This window comes from Lissotriton vulgaris, chromosome 8, assembly GCF_964263255.1.
Source record: "Lissotriton vulgaris chromosome 8, aLisVul1.2, whole genome shotgun sequence".
NCBI classification, from domain to species: domain Eukaryota; kingdom Metazoa; phylum Chordata; class Amphibia; order Caudata; family Salamandridae; genus Lissotriton; species Lissotriton vulgaris.
In genome coordinates this window covers 1,410,397,209-1,410,415,576 of record NC_141696.1, presented here as the reverse complement: position 1 = coordinate 1,410,415,576, position 18,368 = coordinate 1,410,397,209, and the positions used below count along the sequence as shown (strand labels likewise).

Genomic DNA, 18,368 nt, shown 5'->3' with positions numbered 1-18,368 from the left:
GAGGCATTGTTTTTGGTAAGGGTGTTATTAAAGATAGAGTCAGGGTGGGGTAGTGTAGGGAGGGGTAGAGAGGTGTTGTGACACGAAGGGGAAAAGGAGCAAGGTGCCGTAGGAATATTAGGGAGGTGGTGTTGGCTGAGGGTAGATTGGAATGGGAGAGGAGGGAAGAGAAGGATAGTTAAATCGAGTTGACTTTATTCGAAAAGAAGCTGGCGATTTCTTTGCATCTTTCAACAGTGGCTGGTATTTTAGGGGGACCAGATGAAGTTTGTTTTTTAACAATGTTAAAGAGTTCTCTGAGTTGCGAACGGAGGAAGGAGGCTTTTTCAGTGAAGATGTGCCTCTTGTATTTGGCTCTGGCATTTTTAAGGAATATCACGGTATCGGGGGAGGGATGATTCCTCCATGAACCCTCAGACTGTTTGAGGGCCCGTCTCTCATTATTAAGGTCGGAATTAAACCAGGATTTGGGAGGTATTTTTTGTTGTTGTTTAAATTTGATTGGGGCAATTTGGTCAAGGGCTTGAAGGATATAATTATTGTAATGTTCAGTTAGGTCATTTGTGCTGTGAGAGGGGGGGGGAAGAGTAAGCAGATTTTGATAGAGGATTCCAACTCGCCAGGGGGAATAAGGTGAAGGTTACGAGTATGTTTTAAGGGTAAAGTGCCGATAGGGGTGGGGCGAGTAACAGAGCAGTTCAAAGTGAAGAGGATAAGGTGATGATCAGACCAGTCGAATGGAAGAATCATTGAGAGAGAGGCCAAATCCTTGCTAGTCATAATAGCATCAAGGGTGGCTCCTTTAGAGTGAGTCGGGGATTGGCAGAGTTGTGTCAGGTCAGTAATGTCCATGGTATCTTTGAGGATGACAGACGGGTCATCATTTTTATTCCAGTGGATGTTCTAGTCGCCAAGAAAGAGATTCTTGGAGTGAATGAGCAAAGATTGAGTGATAAGATCAGACAGCTCTTCGGTAAAGGGGATGGGATTGCTGGGGGGGTGGTAGATAGTATGTAAACAAATGGTGGGTGAGCCAGGAGCAGTAAGATCAGCGCAAAGGTATTCAAAGGTATTCAAAGGTAGAAGGGTCCTGGAGATGAACTAGCGTGAGATTAAGTTCCTTTTTAAAGATTAGGGCAAGGCCACCTCCTATTTGCTTTATTCTGTCTTTCCTAATGATGGAATATCCAGGAGGAATGAGCACGTCAAGGATATGAGTCGAGTGGGGGTTGAGCCAGGTTTCAATAAGGAATGCAATGTTGATGTTTTCATTGAGAATGGTTTCCGCAATATCAGTCGCATGGCAAGATGCGGATCGGCGGTTAATCAACATGCAGTAGAGGGGTGAGGAGTCAGGGTATTGGGTGGAGGGATCAGGGAGGATAGTTGTTAGTTGTTGAGTGGGTCTTTTGATGTCGGGTAAAGGGGGGAGTCGGCTCGTTCCTAAGAGAACTGGAATAGTGGACTGTGGGTAAGGGGGACTACAGGACGAATAGGGAGGGGGGGAGACAGGGGAGTTAGGGGATAAATTTACCTCCAAGGATATTGAGTATGCCGCATGTTGAGGAGTGGTTATAGTTGCTGTGTAAGTTTGGGGTGCGTTGGAAGGTTCAACGGGTTTGGGTGGGGTCAGGGAGTTTGTAGGGAGGGGTGAGCCATGTGAAGAGTACATGTATATATTGTAAGATTTTAAATAATCAACACAATAAACTACTTTGTACTTTGAGTACTCGATGTTACCAGTACTAGGGGAGCTGTTGCTGGGGGAAGTGAGAGGGGAGCTGATGTGTGATGATATGCTGTTTTGTGAAGGGACAGATGTGCCTGCTGGGTCAGAAGAGTGAGCTTTAGTAAGGAGTGAGACATCAGATCTGAGGGAGGAGAGTTCTAAAACACGGGACGAAAGGAGAAGTTCAACAATAAGGAGTGATAGTGTATGAAGTGAGGAGTGGAGTGGATCAAAAGTTTTTGGGAGAAGTGAAGAGTAGAAGTTATCAAGGAGAGGGGGATTAGGGAGAGGAAAGGGGGTAACCTGGGGGGGAAGGAGAAGGGAGTTATGATGGGTGGGAGGTTTCGTATTGGGCAGTGGGGGGACCAAGGAGATAGGAGTGGTTGGGGCATTGGGTTTAAGAAGATAGTTTGTTAAATGAGGAGGAGGGATAGTACAGGATGTATTTGTAGGTGTATTGAGGGTTGCAGGAGAGATCAAGGGAGTGTGAGAGGGAATAGTCAGCGGAGGAGATGTGAGGATTGCTGGGGTAGTATGGGGGCGATTAGACGAGGGGGGAGAGGATTAAGTGCAACCATGGGGGGGGGGGGTGTTACGGGAGTCTGGAGGAGAGAGGTGAATGGACGAAGGTGTATTATTGAGAAGAGGGGGTATATGGGGTCCGTGAGAGAGGCTGGAGGAGACGAGGGAGAGATGTATGAAGACGAGGATGGTTTTTTTTTTTCAGGGGGTGATCACACGGAGTGGAGTGTTCGGTAGAGCTTAAAGACTGCGGGATTATAGGGGAGGCAGGAGTAGGCGTGCAGGTAACAGGAGTATCAAACAAGTTAGAAGGCTTAAGAGAAGTGAGTGGAGTAGACTCTAATTGAGGGAGGCAGAGCGCAGGGAGGTGTGAGGAGGATGGGGAGAAAGAAGATAGGGTGTGGGGACAGGTGGATAGGGGGTGGTGTTGGGAGATAGGGGGGTGCGGGAGCGGGGACATAAGTGTGGGAGGCAAGGATGGAAGAGGGTGGTGTTGGGGGAAAGAGGGATGAGGGATCGAGGGCGTAGGGGTGGGGGGCGTGGATGGAAGATGGAGGTGCTGGGGGATAGAGGGGTGAGGGAGCGGGGATGTAGGGTTGGGAGGCAAGGATGGAAGAGGGTAGTGTTGAGGGATAGAGGGGTGAGGGAGCGAGGACGTATGGGTGGGAGTCAAGGATGGAAGAGGGTGGGGAAGGGACAGTGGGGGGTAGGGGGTGTGAGAATCGTTGGTGGAGGTGGATGGGAGAGAGGCAATCAAAAGTAGGAGAAAACTAAGAAAAATGGGGGAGAGGAAGAAGACGGCAGTAAAAAACGAGGCAGAAGCAGGAGAAATCAGTAAAAAACTAGGGGAAAGAATGAGAAAGCTTTCAGAAGAAGCATTTGCAATGCTCTAGGTCTCCCATTACTGATAGTCTGCGGTATTGGCGTTGCAAATAATAATGCAACAATAGCTCATACTTTCAGTAATGTGAGACCTAGTGCATTGCAAATGCTTTCGTAGTGTGCCAGTAACCAGCATTATGTCTCAGTGCAGTACGCTAGCTGCTCCTAAAGGTCCCTAGTGAGCAAGGCAGCAGCACTGCATGTCCACAAAGTTTGAGTTATTGGCATTCTAAATGGCAATGATTTTTACCTATCCATGTCTCAGGGTACAGTACCATATGTGGCCAAAATGAGACCTTGTTTGGTCACAAATGGTACGGCACCCTGCAGAAGATATGGTAAACCCACAGTACGCATAATGCATTGCATGCAGGACAGCACTAAAAGTACATTCAAATAGCTATGTCCATATATACAATTAGTAGTTTTGAAATGTGACAAAAGAATCATTACATTAATTTCGGATTAGTTTGTACTCAGTGTGGAGCTGATGGAGGTAAATTTAAAGATGGTCTCATTTAAATGTTACAAATACTCGAATGGGTCGTATTGCTCATCCCTTCTGTGCATTTGCGTATGTGGTTTACATCATGGCATTTTTCATGTATATATGCTTTAACAAAATATATTTGAACATAAACCAGAAATCAAGGGGTTAACTCTTTGCATTGTGGTAAAATCATATTTCAGAGTCCTCGCAATTATTAGGGTGACTCCCCTCTCTAAAGTCATTTTTACGTGCTATCTGAAAGCGTTACCAGTTTTTTTTCTCTAGTGTCCATTTTGCTGTTCTGTGGTAATAAATACGAATTTGACATTTGCACTGTAATAATGTGCAACTGTGCCATTATTTGTACAGTTGTTCTAAATATATTATTTTGCCACATTTATTTTCACTGCCATAATCTATACCTATCTCCAGAAACATGCTTTAGGCACAGCAACTATTTCTAAGTCCAAAGTGTTATCCAGAAATATTAAGTCTTGTTCAATGTCAGGCATGAGTATTTAACTCCTTCCTTTGTTTTCTCTGCCGTCTGGCATTTGTTATTCTCCTTTACCCCGTATTAAACCGAAGCAGACATGTACAAGTATGTATAAAAAAGTTAGATTGGGCCATGGGCCTAATTAAATTATCTGCAAATTAATCTTTTAGTTGGCTTGTGTTATTAGTAGTAGTATGTGCACAATACATAAACCATGTAGCTAAACTAATGTATAGTTACAGAAACCGCAAAGTTATTATTCCTAATACAATCTGGATGTGTTACACTTTGTGACAGAATATCCAAATGCCAGTGTCCTATCTTATGTGGATACAGCACAGCCTGGGTGTGTAACAGTGAAGTTTGAATGTTGGTGCTTCTATCTCAACAGCAACACTTTTTTTTAACTTAAAAATAAAATACCCAGTTTAAAAACCTTTCGATAATTTTTACTTTTTCTAATAGCTGCATCTCTTAAATTGCAACATGCACTTTTTTGATGTGGTCAGGTGGAGCAAGTCAGACAAAAAAAAATGCCTGATATGATCAGTTCTCCAAACTGGCTAGCTTATTCATTAGCTTTTAAAATCTGGGCAAGTGCGTTTGTATGTTAATTTTAAACATAAAATTAGGGAAAATAATGTATGGTTGATTTTCAAAAGTACTTTTTAGTTCCTCAATGATTTTTCAAAGATTGTACGATACATCTAGTGCGGCTGCATTTGAGTATATCAAACCCATAAAAGGTGACTGGAGGAATGCTTGCAAACAGATTTAACCACTGGCATCCGCTCCAGAAGGCGTTCCAATCTTATTGTGTAAAAAAAAAAATGTTATGCCCGGTACAGTGCCTCACCTGGTACATGAAGACCTAGGTCAGTAATTATTTGCTTAAGGTGAATCTTTAATTAAACAAGAAGAATCCTACTTCCAGTGTACACCTCAAAGATGGGGGACACGCAGTGTTGTGTAAAATACCCCTCACACACCAACAGGCCCCTTGGTGTCATGCTTCATCATCGGGGTCTTCGCACCCCGCTAGAGGGATGCGGCACGCTGCGACCTGCGACTACGCGGGAGCGTTGACAAGGTTGACTATGTGTGGTGTGTGTTAAGTGCAAGTGAGGGGATACATGTGAGTGAAGGGTGTAGTGAAAAATTAAAAAGTACCTGGCTAGTGGGTGGTGTGAAAAAAACTTTATTCAGGACCCCTAGCTGGTGCTATTAAAAAGATGTGCAAAAAAGGCGAGGTCAGTTGTCTTAATTAGGGACACTACCTCTGGTGTGCGTCGACATGTTTCGGAACTGGTGTTCCTTCTTCAGGACGGGGCACAACTTCCCAACCCTACTCACGTATTTCTATAAAAAAGATGTTATTTTAAAATCTTTTTACTGAAAAGTGAAAACAATCTCACGGAGGCTAACAATGTGCCTACAGCTGTATTATTGGTTCATGCAATTGCATGCCCTGAAAAAAAAGAAAAACTCAAATAAGTTTGGTTACCACACAGGACTGGCTCAGACAGGTGCAGTCACCTGGAGCCCCAAACAGTTAAATTAACCTGTAAAGAAAATGGGACACACATGACACACAACATAGAAGACACATTTATAGTTTTTGTATTTGTTCTGTAAGACATACTCATAGTCACTGTTGTATATTGCATCATGAGCATATCCAGAACATCAAGGTAGGTAGGTGGATCCACAATCTGTGAGGGTAAAGAGTTGATTTCAGTGTTTTTACTCTTTTTACTCACTGTTTGACTCCACGCTAAATCGGGGTATCTGGGAGTTTCTTGTGTGTAATATACTCACGAAATCCGCCTAAATTGGCCTCCTTCTACCACCCTGTGCTGCTCCGCTGTGAATGTGTTAGCGATCAGGGCTCTGGTATATATGAGGCATTCAGGTGTTGTTTGATTCGTTGATTAGTGGAAATAGGAAGCGGGCCATATAAGGAACATCCGTATCCCCGCCTATCATGAACATGCTCACGGTCTCTATGTGACATGTGTTGTTTTTAACTCATCTCATTCGTTAATTACCGGGTTTTCTAGACAGACCAAATTAGGAGTATCCGCTTCTCTGCCTATCATGAGCCGGGACACGGGTTCCTGCTGACATGTGTCCTTCTGAGCATGCCCGGTCTTTGAGTGTTCCGAGAGGCACGGGCATGTGCGTATCTCATTCGTTCAGCCGTGGTCTGCTAGTTCTCGGTGCATGCGCAGTCGCATGGATCGTCTCTTTGTTAACCACAGTTCTAATGCGATGTGTACGACATTGAAGTGGGGCCATCCAATGTATTGCTAGTTTTTACCGCGTGCCTCCGTATTTAATATATTACTAATTTGATGTATGGGGCATCGCATAGGGCGATCCATAGTATTGTTTATCGCCTGGGCAGTGGCATAAATGACAAACGTTATTAACACAATCACAATACAATGAAATTCGCATTCCTTAGGGGCGTTCCGTAGTTCTTTATTTTAATCTATAGTGGAAAAACACATCAGGTTGCTTTAGATCTTGTAGTTTCTTCCTTTTCTGAAACGAAAAAGTGAGTTAATGACGTTATTGTATTTCAGTTATTATCCAGTCATTTGGCTCCATGGAATATCGTCATTAAGACCTACGATGTGGGTTCCCAAACGAAACACCCATCGTTGTTCTTTTTGGAACAGGCCTGTTTCAGATGTTAAACGTTCGATTATAGTCCAACGTAAGTCGTTGATGCAATGTTGTTGTTCCAAGAAATGTGATGCCATCTTGGTGGTCGTTTTTTTACAGCGTATATTGCTTTTATGTTCACCTATCCTCACTTTGACAGGTCGGGTGGTCATGCCTATGTACTCTAGACCACATGGGCACGTTATCATGTAGACCACGTTCTTCGTATTGCAATTTGAGAAATGACGTTATTCCCATTATGTGCCATTCCTAATGGTTAGGGTTCTGCTTTTCTGGGTTTGATGACAGCAGCTGCAATCCCCGCAGGGGAAGTGTCCTTGAACCCCAGTCACGTTCTGTCTTCCAGTGGGGTTTTGTCGTGGTCTAGTATGTACCAGTATGTCTTTAATATTTCTGCCCCTGCGGTGTGCATACATTGGTTTCTCAAAATCTAGGTTTCCACAGTTCAGTATTCCCCAATGTTTGTTTATGACTTTTGATACCTGGTTCGATATGGATGTGTATGTTGTAACACAAATTGGTCTTTTGCTTGCTCCTTTGTCTTGTGGATTATCCTCAAGGAGTGCCTCCCTATGGTTGTTCCTTGCGCGTTTCATTGCCTTGTCAATGGTTTTGACAGGGTATTGTCTCTGTATTAGTTTAGTTTTTAAATCTTTGGCTTGTTTATTAAATTGGTTCAATTCTGTGCAGTTTCTTCTGAGACGTAAGAACTGTCCATACGGTAGATTCTCCCTTAAGTGTCTGGGATGGAAACTATCGTATCGTAACAAACAGTTCCTGGAGGTGGGTTTAAAATGGGTGGTACTTTTCAGCCTTCCATCCTCAGTGTATATATTTAAATCCAGAAAAACCATTGATGTGTTGGAGATCGTACTTATAAATTTTAGGTATTCATTCTGGTTGTTGAGCCAAGCTACAAAATTCGAGGCACTGTTTACATCCCCATTCCATATGATGAAGATATCATCTATATACCATTTCCAGGTATTAATCTGGGAACGGTATGGATTGTCTTCATGTAAGATCTTGTGCTGTTCCAGGTGGTGAACGTATAGTCCCGCTAGACTAGGAGCAAATGTACTACCCATGCTCGTTCCATGGGTCTGTAAGTATAGGGTCTCTTTATATTTGAAAAAATTGTCTTTTAAGACCATGGTGATACATTCCAGGACCAGGTTCCTTGGTGTCTGGTACTTCCATGTATTACTGAAGAGTACTTCCTCTATGATTTGTAGAGTCTCCTCATGAGGCAGGCTAGTATATAAGCTCTCCACGTCGAGGCTTAGTAGGAGTTGTGTGGATGGATCAAATTCCTTGTCTTCAAGTAATTGTAAGACCGCTTTAGTGTCTTTCAAATATGTATTCATTGATTGTACCATCGGTCGGAGGAAGGCATCCGCGAATTTAGACAGTGGCTCCAGAATCGACCCAATCCCGGAGACGATAGGTCTTCCCGGTGGATTGTCGATGTTTTTATGGATCTTGGGGATGCAGTAAAAGTATGGTATTCTCGGAGTAGGTTGTTGTAGGAAGTCAGCTTCTTTTTTGCTGAGCCAATCATGGGCTAGACCTTCCTCTACCATGCCGCCAATCCGGATCCGAAGTCCTTCCGTTGGATCATTTTCCAGAATTTTGTAGTTTCGTTCATCCGATAGTAAACGCTGGCACTCTTTATCATATATGCCTCCAAGGTTTGTAATCCTATCGCTCCCCCTTTGTCTGCTGGTTTTATAACAAGCTCGCCGTTGTTTGTTAGCTCTCTTAGGGCTTGTTGTTCTTCACCACTTGTGTTGTAGAAAACGTTCTTCTCTTTTGTATTCAGTTGGTTGACCTCAGTGATCACTGCCTTTTCAAAGGTTAGGATTTCTACAGGGATTGTAGAATCCGGTGGGGTAAAGGTTGACTTCAACTTTAAGCCAGTATCTGTTTTATCCTCTGGTAATGGCTTGTCTTTGAAGAAGGCCTGTAGTTTTAGTTTCCGGAAGAAGTCCTGTAACTCCATGTTGAGTTTGAAGATATCTGGTTTTTGAGTTGGTACAAACCCCAGGCCTTTGTTTAAAATATTTTTCTGTGTCGCTGTTAATGTCATAGGTGTGAGATTTACAACTAGGTCCCTTTCCTGCTGGTTGACGGCTGGTTGGGTAGGGATCCCGTCATGCTCCGGGTTGTCCGGGCGTTGGACTGCTCCTGGTCTTCCCACGCAACAGTGTTGCCTTTCCGGTTCTTGCCTCGTGTGTTCTGGCGTGCCCCTAAAAAAGGTTGTTGTGGCCCTCCATATGGTTGTTGCTGGCCGTAGTTGTTGCATGAACCAATAATACCGCTGTAGGCACATTGTTAGCCTCCGTGAGATAGTTTTCACTTTTCAGTAAAAAGATTTTAAAATAACATCTTTTTTATAGAAAAACGTGAGTAGGGTTGGGAAGTTGTGCCCCGTCCTGAAGAAGGAACACCAGTTCCGAAACATGTCGACGCACACCAGAGGTAGTGTCCCTAATTAAGACAACTGACCTCACCTTTTTTGCACATCTTTTTAATAGCACCAGCTAGGGGTCCTGAATAAAGTTTTTTTCACACCACCCACTAGCCAGGTACTTTTTAATTTTTCACTACACCCTTCACTCACATGTATCCCCTCACTTGCACTTAACACACACCACACATAGTCAACCTTGTCAACGCTCCCGCGTAGTCGCAGGTCGCAGCGTGCCGCATCCCTCTAGCGGGGTGCGAAGACCCCGATGATGAAGCATGACACCAAGGGGCCTGTTGGTGTGTGAGGGGTATTTTACACAACACTGAGTGTCCCCCATCTTTGAGGTGTACACTGGAAGTAGGATTCTTCTTGTTTAATTATCAGTGCCTGTGGAGTAGGAATCCTATCTCTTTACTCTACCTCCCCTCGTTCTTATTTCAGTAAGGTGAATCTTTGTCTAGAGTAGCTCAGTGAGTGAAAAATGGTGGGTTTGGGTGTTACCCACAGTGACTACCAACGGTTTAGCTTATTTGCAAGCATTTCTCAATTATCCTTTGTGTCTTTTTTGGGATAGTCATGTTATGTATCTTTTGCTCATTGTCTTCTTTTTTTGTTGCAATCAGGTGTTTTCCAACAAACATGTGGCTCCTGATCACTTGTTACGGATATGCCGGCGTATTGGTCCTCTACTGGATAAAGAAATTCCACCCAGCATTTTGGGAGTTAATTCATTACTTGGAGCTGGGAAGCAGTCCTTGCTACGTACATCAAAAGGTACTCCGACGTATAAGATTTATCATTAATGTTTGTTGTGCAGAATTTGCGTGAATGTCACATTGTTTATAGAAGTGAACACCACAGTGCTCCAATTTATGGGTTACAGTTGCTACTCTGCACTAGTGCTTACTACCTGGCTGATTTAAAGTGATGTTGTATTGTAATTGCAATTGTGTAGCGCTTAGACCAATGATTAGGTGTTGAAGTGCTTTATGGCCGATAGCATGCTACTCTTGAAGCCAATGTTAGTTGTTAATGTAGTGGATATTGGGATTACTCTTGCTCTCTCAAGGAAACCATTCCATGCTTGTACGCTAGTTTATTTGTAGTAGTTTACATTAACAGAATTTAGGTGTGAAAACCACCTCAAAATGTATATCCAAATGGACAGAGGAAGGAGTTAATATAGTTGGGATGTTGTTTGCCGGTAATATGTTAATGAATCACAATGAGTTTGTGAGGGAACAGGGAGTCCCCAATACTTTATACTTGCTGTATGCGAGCATTGCTAGATATATTAAAAATACCTGGGCCTCGGATGGTGAAGAACCCCCGACTCATGAGCTGGTACACATGCAATATCTGATTGGAAATGGGAGACAACTGACCAGGTGGCTGTATAAGGGTATACGTACACATGCTGAAACTCCAATACAAATGAAATACAGGCACTCCGAGACAAGTGGAACGCCGATTTAGACCGTATATTAATGGACAAGAATGGGGGGTTGTATTCCTAGAGCATCCAAAAAAGATATCCCACAACCCCAAGTTTAACCCCTTCGCTGCTCATGACGAGCTCAGCTCGTCATGCAGTACACTGGTCGTGTGTTCATGAGGAGCTGAGCTCGTCATGAACAATGGGATTTTAAACAGTACAGCACCATCGATGAATTTCCTTTGCATTGATGTGGTTAAGTTCATACAGACCATAGTAGTACAGAGAGCGTATTTGACCCCTCATAGACTGTTCAAGATGTTCCCAACCACAGCAGATGCATGTCCTCTGTGCCATGCATCGCATGCGGACTTACTGCACATGTTGTGGTCTTGCCCATGATTGATACACTTCTGGACTGAAGTGCACACACTACTACGAGAGGTGTCCCAAGTGCCGGGGGGAGACACACTTGAATATTGCATTTTAGGGCTAGGCTCCAGACAAAGAAAACAAGCATTTACAATGCAATGGTTTTGCCTTTGTTAAAGTTAGAGCTATTGCCATTGCTCTTGACATTATTTTTATTTATGTTTTTTTAACATAAATAAATGGCATTGTCATTTACAATGCCACTAGCTTTATCTATCGCAAATGACACACACAAACACACACAGAGCCGCCCCACACACACCCCCACACAGAGCCCCGCACACACACAGCCACACAGAGCCCCCCACACACACAGCCACACAGAGCCCTCCACACACACAGCCACACAAAGCTTCCTACACACACAGCCACACAGAGCCCTCCACACACACCAACACAGCACAAGCAGGCAACAGGGGCAGACGGAGGCACAAGCAGGCAACAGGGGCCCACAGAGGCACAAGCAGGCAACAGGGGCCCACAGAGGCACAAGCAGGCAACAGGGGCCCACAGAGGCACAAGCAGGCAACAGGGGCCCACAGAGGCACACGCAGGCAACAGGGGCCCACAGAGGCACAAGCAGGCAACAGGGGCCCACAGAGGCACAAGCAGGCAACAGGGGCCCACAGAGGCACAAGCAGGCAACAGGGGCCCACAGAGGCACAAGCAGACAACAGGGGCACACAGAGGCACAAGCGGGCAACAGGGGCACAAGGAGGCACAAGCGGGCAACAGGGGCACAAGCAGGCAACAGGGGCACGAAAACGGAGGCACAAGCAGGCAACAGGGGCAGGTGGAGAAAACACAATTTTCAACAGCCCACTTGGCTCTGCAACAGTTGCCTTTGAAAAGCAATACGGCGTAATGGGCATGATCAAATCCCGTCCCCTGCATAAAAAAAAACAGCCTAAGGCGACTGCTAACACAGATGTAGTACAAGGCATTACACGGCAAGGGTGCTGCTGCCGGCAATTATCCTGGTATTTAAACAAATCTCTCTCTCTCACACACAGAGCCGCCCCACACACACCCCCACACAGAGTCCCGCACACACAGCCACACAGAGCCCCCCACACACACAGCCACACAGAGCCCTCCACACACACAGCCACACAAAGCTTCCTACACACACAGCCACACAGAGCCCTCCACACACACCAACAGCACAAGCAGGCAACAGGGGCAGACGGAGGCACAAGCAGGCAACAGGGGCAGACAGAGGCACAAGCAGGCAACAGGGGCACACAGAGGCACAAGCAGGCAACAAGGGCACACAGAGGCACAAGCAGGCAACAGGGGCACACAGAGGCACAAGCAGGCAACAGGGGCACACAGAGGCACAAGCAGACAACAGGGGCACACAGAGGCACAAGCAGACAACAGGGGCACGCAGACAACAGGGGCACACAGAGGCACAAGCAGGGGCACACAGAGGCACAAGCAGGCAACAGGGGCACACAGAGGCACAAGCAGGCAACAGGGGCATACAGAGGCACAAGCAGGCAACAGGGGCACACAGAGGCACAAGCAGGCAACAGGGGCACACAGAGGCACAAGCAGGCAACAGGGGCACACAGAGGCACAAGCAGGGGCACACAGAGGCACAAGCAGGGGCACACAGAGGCACAAGCAGGCAACAGGGGCACACAGAGGCACAAGCAGGCAACAGGGGCACACAGAGGCACAAGCAGACAACAGGGGCACACAGAGGCACAAGCAGACAACAGGGGCACACAGAGGCACAAGCAGACAACAGGGGCACACAGAGGCACAAGCAGGGGCACACAGATTCATTCGTTGAACATAACCAAACATATGTACTTTTAACAACGCACGTTCACCTTGGTGCTGAACAACACCTCTTTCTTGTTACCCAACTCGTACTCGTTTATCGACCCCAGATGAATGATAGGCTGGGTGGACCCGCCGGGACTTAAACCTGTGACCATGATGTCGGACACAGGCCCCGGCAAGGGAAGCAGTAGTCCACTGAGCCACCAGGCGCTGCCTCACAATGGGACGCCTGGAAACAGGTGGCAAGGAACGTATTCCGGTAATGCACCCACTGCGTAGTCTCCAGCTGTTTTCACACCCGCTGGACTCAAAGGCTCTTTGAAATGCTATAAATACGAGTTTTAAAACATCTTAACAGTGAAAACCATTTTTTAACCTAGTGACTAAAAATCCCACGCTATTTCGAGCAATCAGAATCGTTCAAGAGAGTACTTCAACTGCTTATGTTCATTCGTTCAGTAGCACAATAAATCACTTCTCTAGCTTTGATAATTCCGCAGTAAGGCATTCAAATGACCCAACTAACTACACAGGTGTGATAACCCCTTGCTCCACCTTGAACCTGCGGTGCCGTGACTAAGCCTATTTGCGTGGCCTGTGGAAGTGGTCCTCTATGCCGGGACTTTTAATTTCGGATGATTCCTGACCTTTCATCACACCATGACCAAGGGACATTTTCGAACTCTATATTCTTGAGTTAGAGCACCATTGCTACTAAGGTAGCCCGAGGGGCGGGATAGCCTCTCTGCTCGCTTTAGAAAGAATCTTAACATACATTTTGTACTCTCTTACCGGACCTTGCTCGGTACGCCATGTTCCTTTTGTGCCCTTTCCTTAGGATGCGTTGAGCTGGGTTTCTGTAAACACTACCTCGAAATGTGCTTGCAGGTTCCATTCCCCTATATATGCCGCCACCTCGGTCCCATCTGTGGGTGCCGGGGATAAGAATGCGGTCCGCGGTATCCGCAGAAAAAACTTGTGGGCAGAGGGGAAGGCCCGTCTAGAGCCCTCCTGCGCCTGCTAGCTGCTCGTGTTCCTCCTATGTAATTTGATTTCTTATTCTTTATTTATACCAATAAGCTCCGCACGCGCTGCATGCAACACTAAGTTATTTATTATGCACGCGAAAAAGTGGCCAGGTCCACGGGTGCAGTTGGTAATAAAAAGGGGGAAGACCCGGTGTGGATCTCGGGTGCTTGAAGCCACTCGGCAACACTACTAGCTACGCTCCCTTCCTGCCAAACCGAAATGCAGGCATCTGCTACTTTTTTAAAAAAATTTTTTTTATATAACTTGAGCGCTCTTACGCACAAAAAAAGGTTTGCTAGCACACGTACCTTGAACTTTTTTGGGAGATGCTGACGACGGCCGACGACGGCCTTGGAGCAGGAAGGCGGCCATGAGGAAACAAGCGGGAGGGGGCGGGAAAGGAGAGGCCGGAGCAGGAAGGCGGGCATTAGAGAGAAGCGGGAGGGGGCGGGAAAGGGGGAGGAGAGAGCTGACGAAAGGCGGCCATGAGGAAACAAGCGGGAGGGGGCGGGAAAGGAGAGGCCGGAGCAGGAAGGCGGGCATTAGAGAGAAGCGGGAGGGGGCGGGAAAGGGGGAGGAGAGAGCTGACGAAAGGCGGCCAGGGAGGAGAGAGCTGACGAAAGGCGGCCATGAGGAAACAAGCGGGAGGGGGCGGGAAAGGAGAGGCCGGAGCAGGAAGGCGGGCATTAGACAGAAGCGGGAGGGGGCGGGAAAGGGGGAGGAGAGAGCTGACGAAAGGCGGCCATGAGGAAAAACAAGGGAGGTGCCGGCAATGCCGGACCAGACACGGGGGCGTTCCCGGCGTCGCGTGACGTTGGCAAAAGCCAAAGAATGTCGGGAACGCCCCCGTGTCTGGCCCGGCATTGACGGACAGGCCCCTCGTCCAATGGCAAGGCTCCGTTTACGGAGCCAGCCAATCAATGACGAGGGCCGAACCAAAGCCACACTACTGTTCTCATCAGGTTTTCGCCTGCGCGAAAAAGCTGCGCAGAAAGCGCAGCTTTCGCCAGGCAAAACCTTAAAAGGAATACACAATTGGTTTGCCAACATGGCATTTTCTTCGTTTTTGACAGTTACCACTTTACTAGATTACTAGAGCCGAGATTTTATGTTTACAAGTATGGGGGCTTGAACCCGCCCCTCTTCTCCATTGGCTGGCTTCCTAAACGGAGGACAGCCATTGGAGGAGAGGGGCGTCACTCCGTTCAAGCCCCGTCTTTTTCGGATTCGGGGGAGTGTTTTTTGCAGTTAACTCCGTGACGTCATCCGTCACTCAACCGCAAAAACCACGCCCGAATGCAAAAATGGCGGCGCCATTCTGACGCCATTTCTTCCCGACCGCCGCCGGAAGAAGTCGAGAAGCTGCTGAGTCCTCCTGTGAGTGCTCGCTTTTCTTGCCTCTCTTCCCTGATTGTGCCCGTGTTATTGCTTCTGTCCCCTCTGTTGTGCGTCTGCCCCCTCGTTGTGCTTGCTTTCCCGCCCCCCCCTCGCTGTGCTTGCTCCCCAGCCCCCTCGTTGCTTGTGCCTGCTCTCTTGTCCCTGCACCTGCACCCTTGTTGGTTGTGCTTGCTCTCCTGCCCCTCCTCGTTGGTTCTGCTTGCTCTCCTGCCCCTCCTCGTTGGTTCTGCTTGCTCTCCTGCCCCCCGTTGGTTGTGCTTGCTCTCCTGCCCCTGCCCCCTCGTTCATTGTGCTTACTCTCCTGCCCCTGCCCCCTCGTTCATTGTGCTTACTCTCCTGCCCCCTCGTTGCTTCTGCTTGCTCTCCTGCCCCTTCCCCCTCGTTGCTTGTGCTTGCTCTCCTGACCCCTCGTTGCTTGTGCTTGCTCTTCTGCCCCTGCCCCCTCGTTGCTTGTGCTTGTTCTCCTGCCCCTGCCCCATCGTTGCTTGTGCTTGCTCTCCTGCCCCTGCCCCCTTGTTGCTTGTTGTGCCTCTGTGCCCTGCTTGTGATCCGGTTTTTGTGCCTCTGTGACCTGCTTGTGATCTGGTTTTTGTGCCTCTGTGCCCCCTGCCCCCTCGTTGCTTGTGCTTGCTGCCCCCTCGTTGCTTGTGCTTGGTCTCCTGCCCCTGCCCCCTTGTTACTTGTTGTGCCTCTGTGCCCTGCTTGTGATCCGTTTTTTGTGCCTCTGTGCCCTGCTTGTGATCCGGTTTTTGTGCCTCTGTGCCCCCCTGCCCCCTCGTTGCTTGTGCTTGCTGCCCTCTGGTTGCTTGTGCTTGCTCTCTTGCCCCTGTCCCCTCGTTGCTCGCTGTGCCTCTGTGCCCTGTTCGTGCCTCTGTTGTTGTGAACGTATCTAGGACCCTAACTAAATATTCCCGATTCATGCCCTTATGTGGTTATAACAAATCATCCCCTTATAAAGGCATAAGAATCATATCCATATTTAGTCATAGCCAATGCAGTCCAAATATGGCAGGACTACTTCCCTAGACTCCTAGAAAATACAACGCTTTCTTTAAACAAACCAAATATGCAGCAGCCCGGAAATTCCCCATGGTTCTGTTTTGATTTGTCCTAGAACTCCTGAGAGTCCTGAAAGAACTGCCAGTTCTTAGTGACAGTTCTTAGTGACGTCTTATGTCCAACCTTTCGTCAAACACGGCACCTTCCAGGTATAAATATACCAGCATTTGCCTTAAGCATACACACGGTGGTTTGGAGCAGAGCGGCTATCTGCTTACCCAAAGCCCAGCTGATGCGAGTGCCGAAGGAAGCCGACCCTCCCATTTGACGCACTGAGAAAGACGCTGTCATTTCTCCTGCCGAGAAATCCTGCTCCAGTGTTTCCAGTCACCCTTGCGGGTTGCTAGGAGATCGAGTCCTGAGAAAGAGATACAAGACCTCCTTCATTCTATAACCAAGGTACGGAGCTGATTAGATCCTTCGAGAATTCTTGATTCAGATTCTTGGCAAAACTAACTTCACTTAAACTACACCTCACTTACTCCTTCCCACATACTAGGCTTAGGTTGGGTACACTGGGGTAGGCATATTTTAGAAGCACCAGTTGAGTACGTTTAGTCAACTTTTATCATTGTATGTATTGTATATATTTTATCAGTTTTAAGTATCATATGGCTCAGAAACCATATAAATGCTTTTACAGTATTATTTCATAATACTCTTTTTACTGTATTGCAATTGTGGCAATTCATTTCTCTTGCATGAGAAAGAAGACTGCTCAATAAATAACAACTTTTATTGAAACGCCAGTCTCTCTATTTCTCTGCACTCTGGTGAAACTAAGCATGCACGATTGACTGAGTGAAATAGCTATCTATTGTTTTCACACAACTCTGGAGATATACTCCTTATTCTGGAGGGAGCAAACTTGTCATGTTTATGCGGTTGTCAGAAACTAATCCCTTCTTGTCTAATCAGGAAAGTTAACTCCTTCCTGTTCATTCGAGAAAGTTTCTAGTGACCTCTGAGCTAGCTGGCATACCTAATTAGGTCTAACATATTCTGTAGAGACCTAGTCGACCTCAGTCCTACGTCTAAACTACCGTTTATGTTATTCCAATGCGCAGAGCCTATTGGGAATATAAGAACTACACTACACTGTTTCCTGTTTGTGCCTCTGTGCCCTGCTTGTGAATCGGTTTTTGTGCTTCTGTGCCCCCCTGCCCCCTTGTTGCTTGTGCTTGCTGCCCTCTGGTTGCTTGTGCTTGCTCTCCTGCCCCTGCCCCCTCGTTGCGCCTCTGTGCCCTGTTCGTGCCTCTGTGCCCTGCTTGTGATATGGTTTTTGTGCCTCTGTGCCCTGCTTCTGATCCGGTTTTTGTGCCTCTGTGCCCCCCTGCCCCCTCGTTGCTTGTGCTTGCTGCCCCCTCATTGCTTGTGCTTGCTCTCCTGCCCCTGCCCCCTCGTTGCTTGTTGTGCCTATGTGCCCTGCTTGTGATTCGGTTTTGGTGCTTCTGTGCCCTGCTTGTGATCCGGTTTTTGTGCCTCTGTGCCCCCCTGCCCCCTTGTTGCTTGTGCTTGCTGCCCTCTGGTTGCTTGTTCTTGCTCTCCTGCCCCTGCCCCCTCGTTGCTTGTTGTGCCTATGTGCCCTGCTTGTGATCCGGTTTTTGTGCCTCTGTGCCCCCCTGCCCCCTCGTTGCTTGTGCTTGCTCTCCTGCCCCCTCGTTGCTTGTTGTGCCTCTGTGCCCTGCTTGTGATCCGGTGCCTCTGTGCCCTGCTTCTGATCTGGTTTTTGTGCCTCTGTGCCCCCCTGCCCCCTCGTTGCTTGTGCTTTCTCTCCTGCCCCTGCCCCCTCGTTGCTTGTTGTGCCTATGTGCCCTGCTTGTGATCCGGTTTTTGTGCCTCTGTGCCCCCCTGCCCCCTCGTTGCTTGTGCTTGCTCTCCTGTCCCCTCTTTGCTTGTTGTGCCTCTGTTCCCTGCTTGTGATCCGGTTTTTGTGCC

The 18,368-nt window shown here is 47.3% G+C and overlaps 1 protein-coding gene across 1 annotated transcript in view; it reads left to right on the top strand.

Annotated features, from left to right (window-relative positions):
* BRWD1 (bromodomain and WD repeat domain containing 1) overlaps positions 1 to 18,368 on the top strand; it is a 2,503,800-nt gene that overhangs the window by 6,458 nt on the left and 2,478,974 nt on the right. The window contains exon 5 of the mRNA XM_086935423.1: positions 9,907 to 10,057. Within this exon, the coding sequence (XP_086791549.1) occupies positions 9,907 to 10,057 (151 nt within the window). The remainder of the gene's footprint in view (positions 1 to 9,906; positions 10,058 to 18,368) is intronic.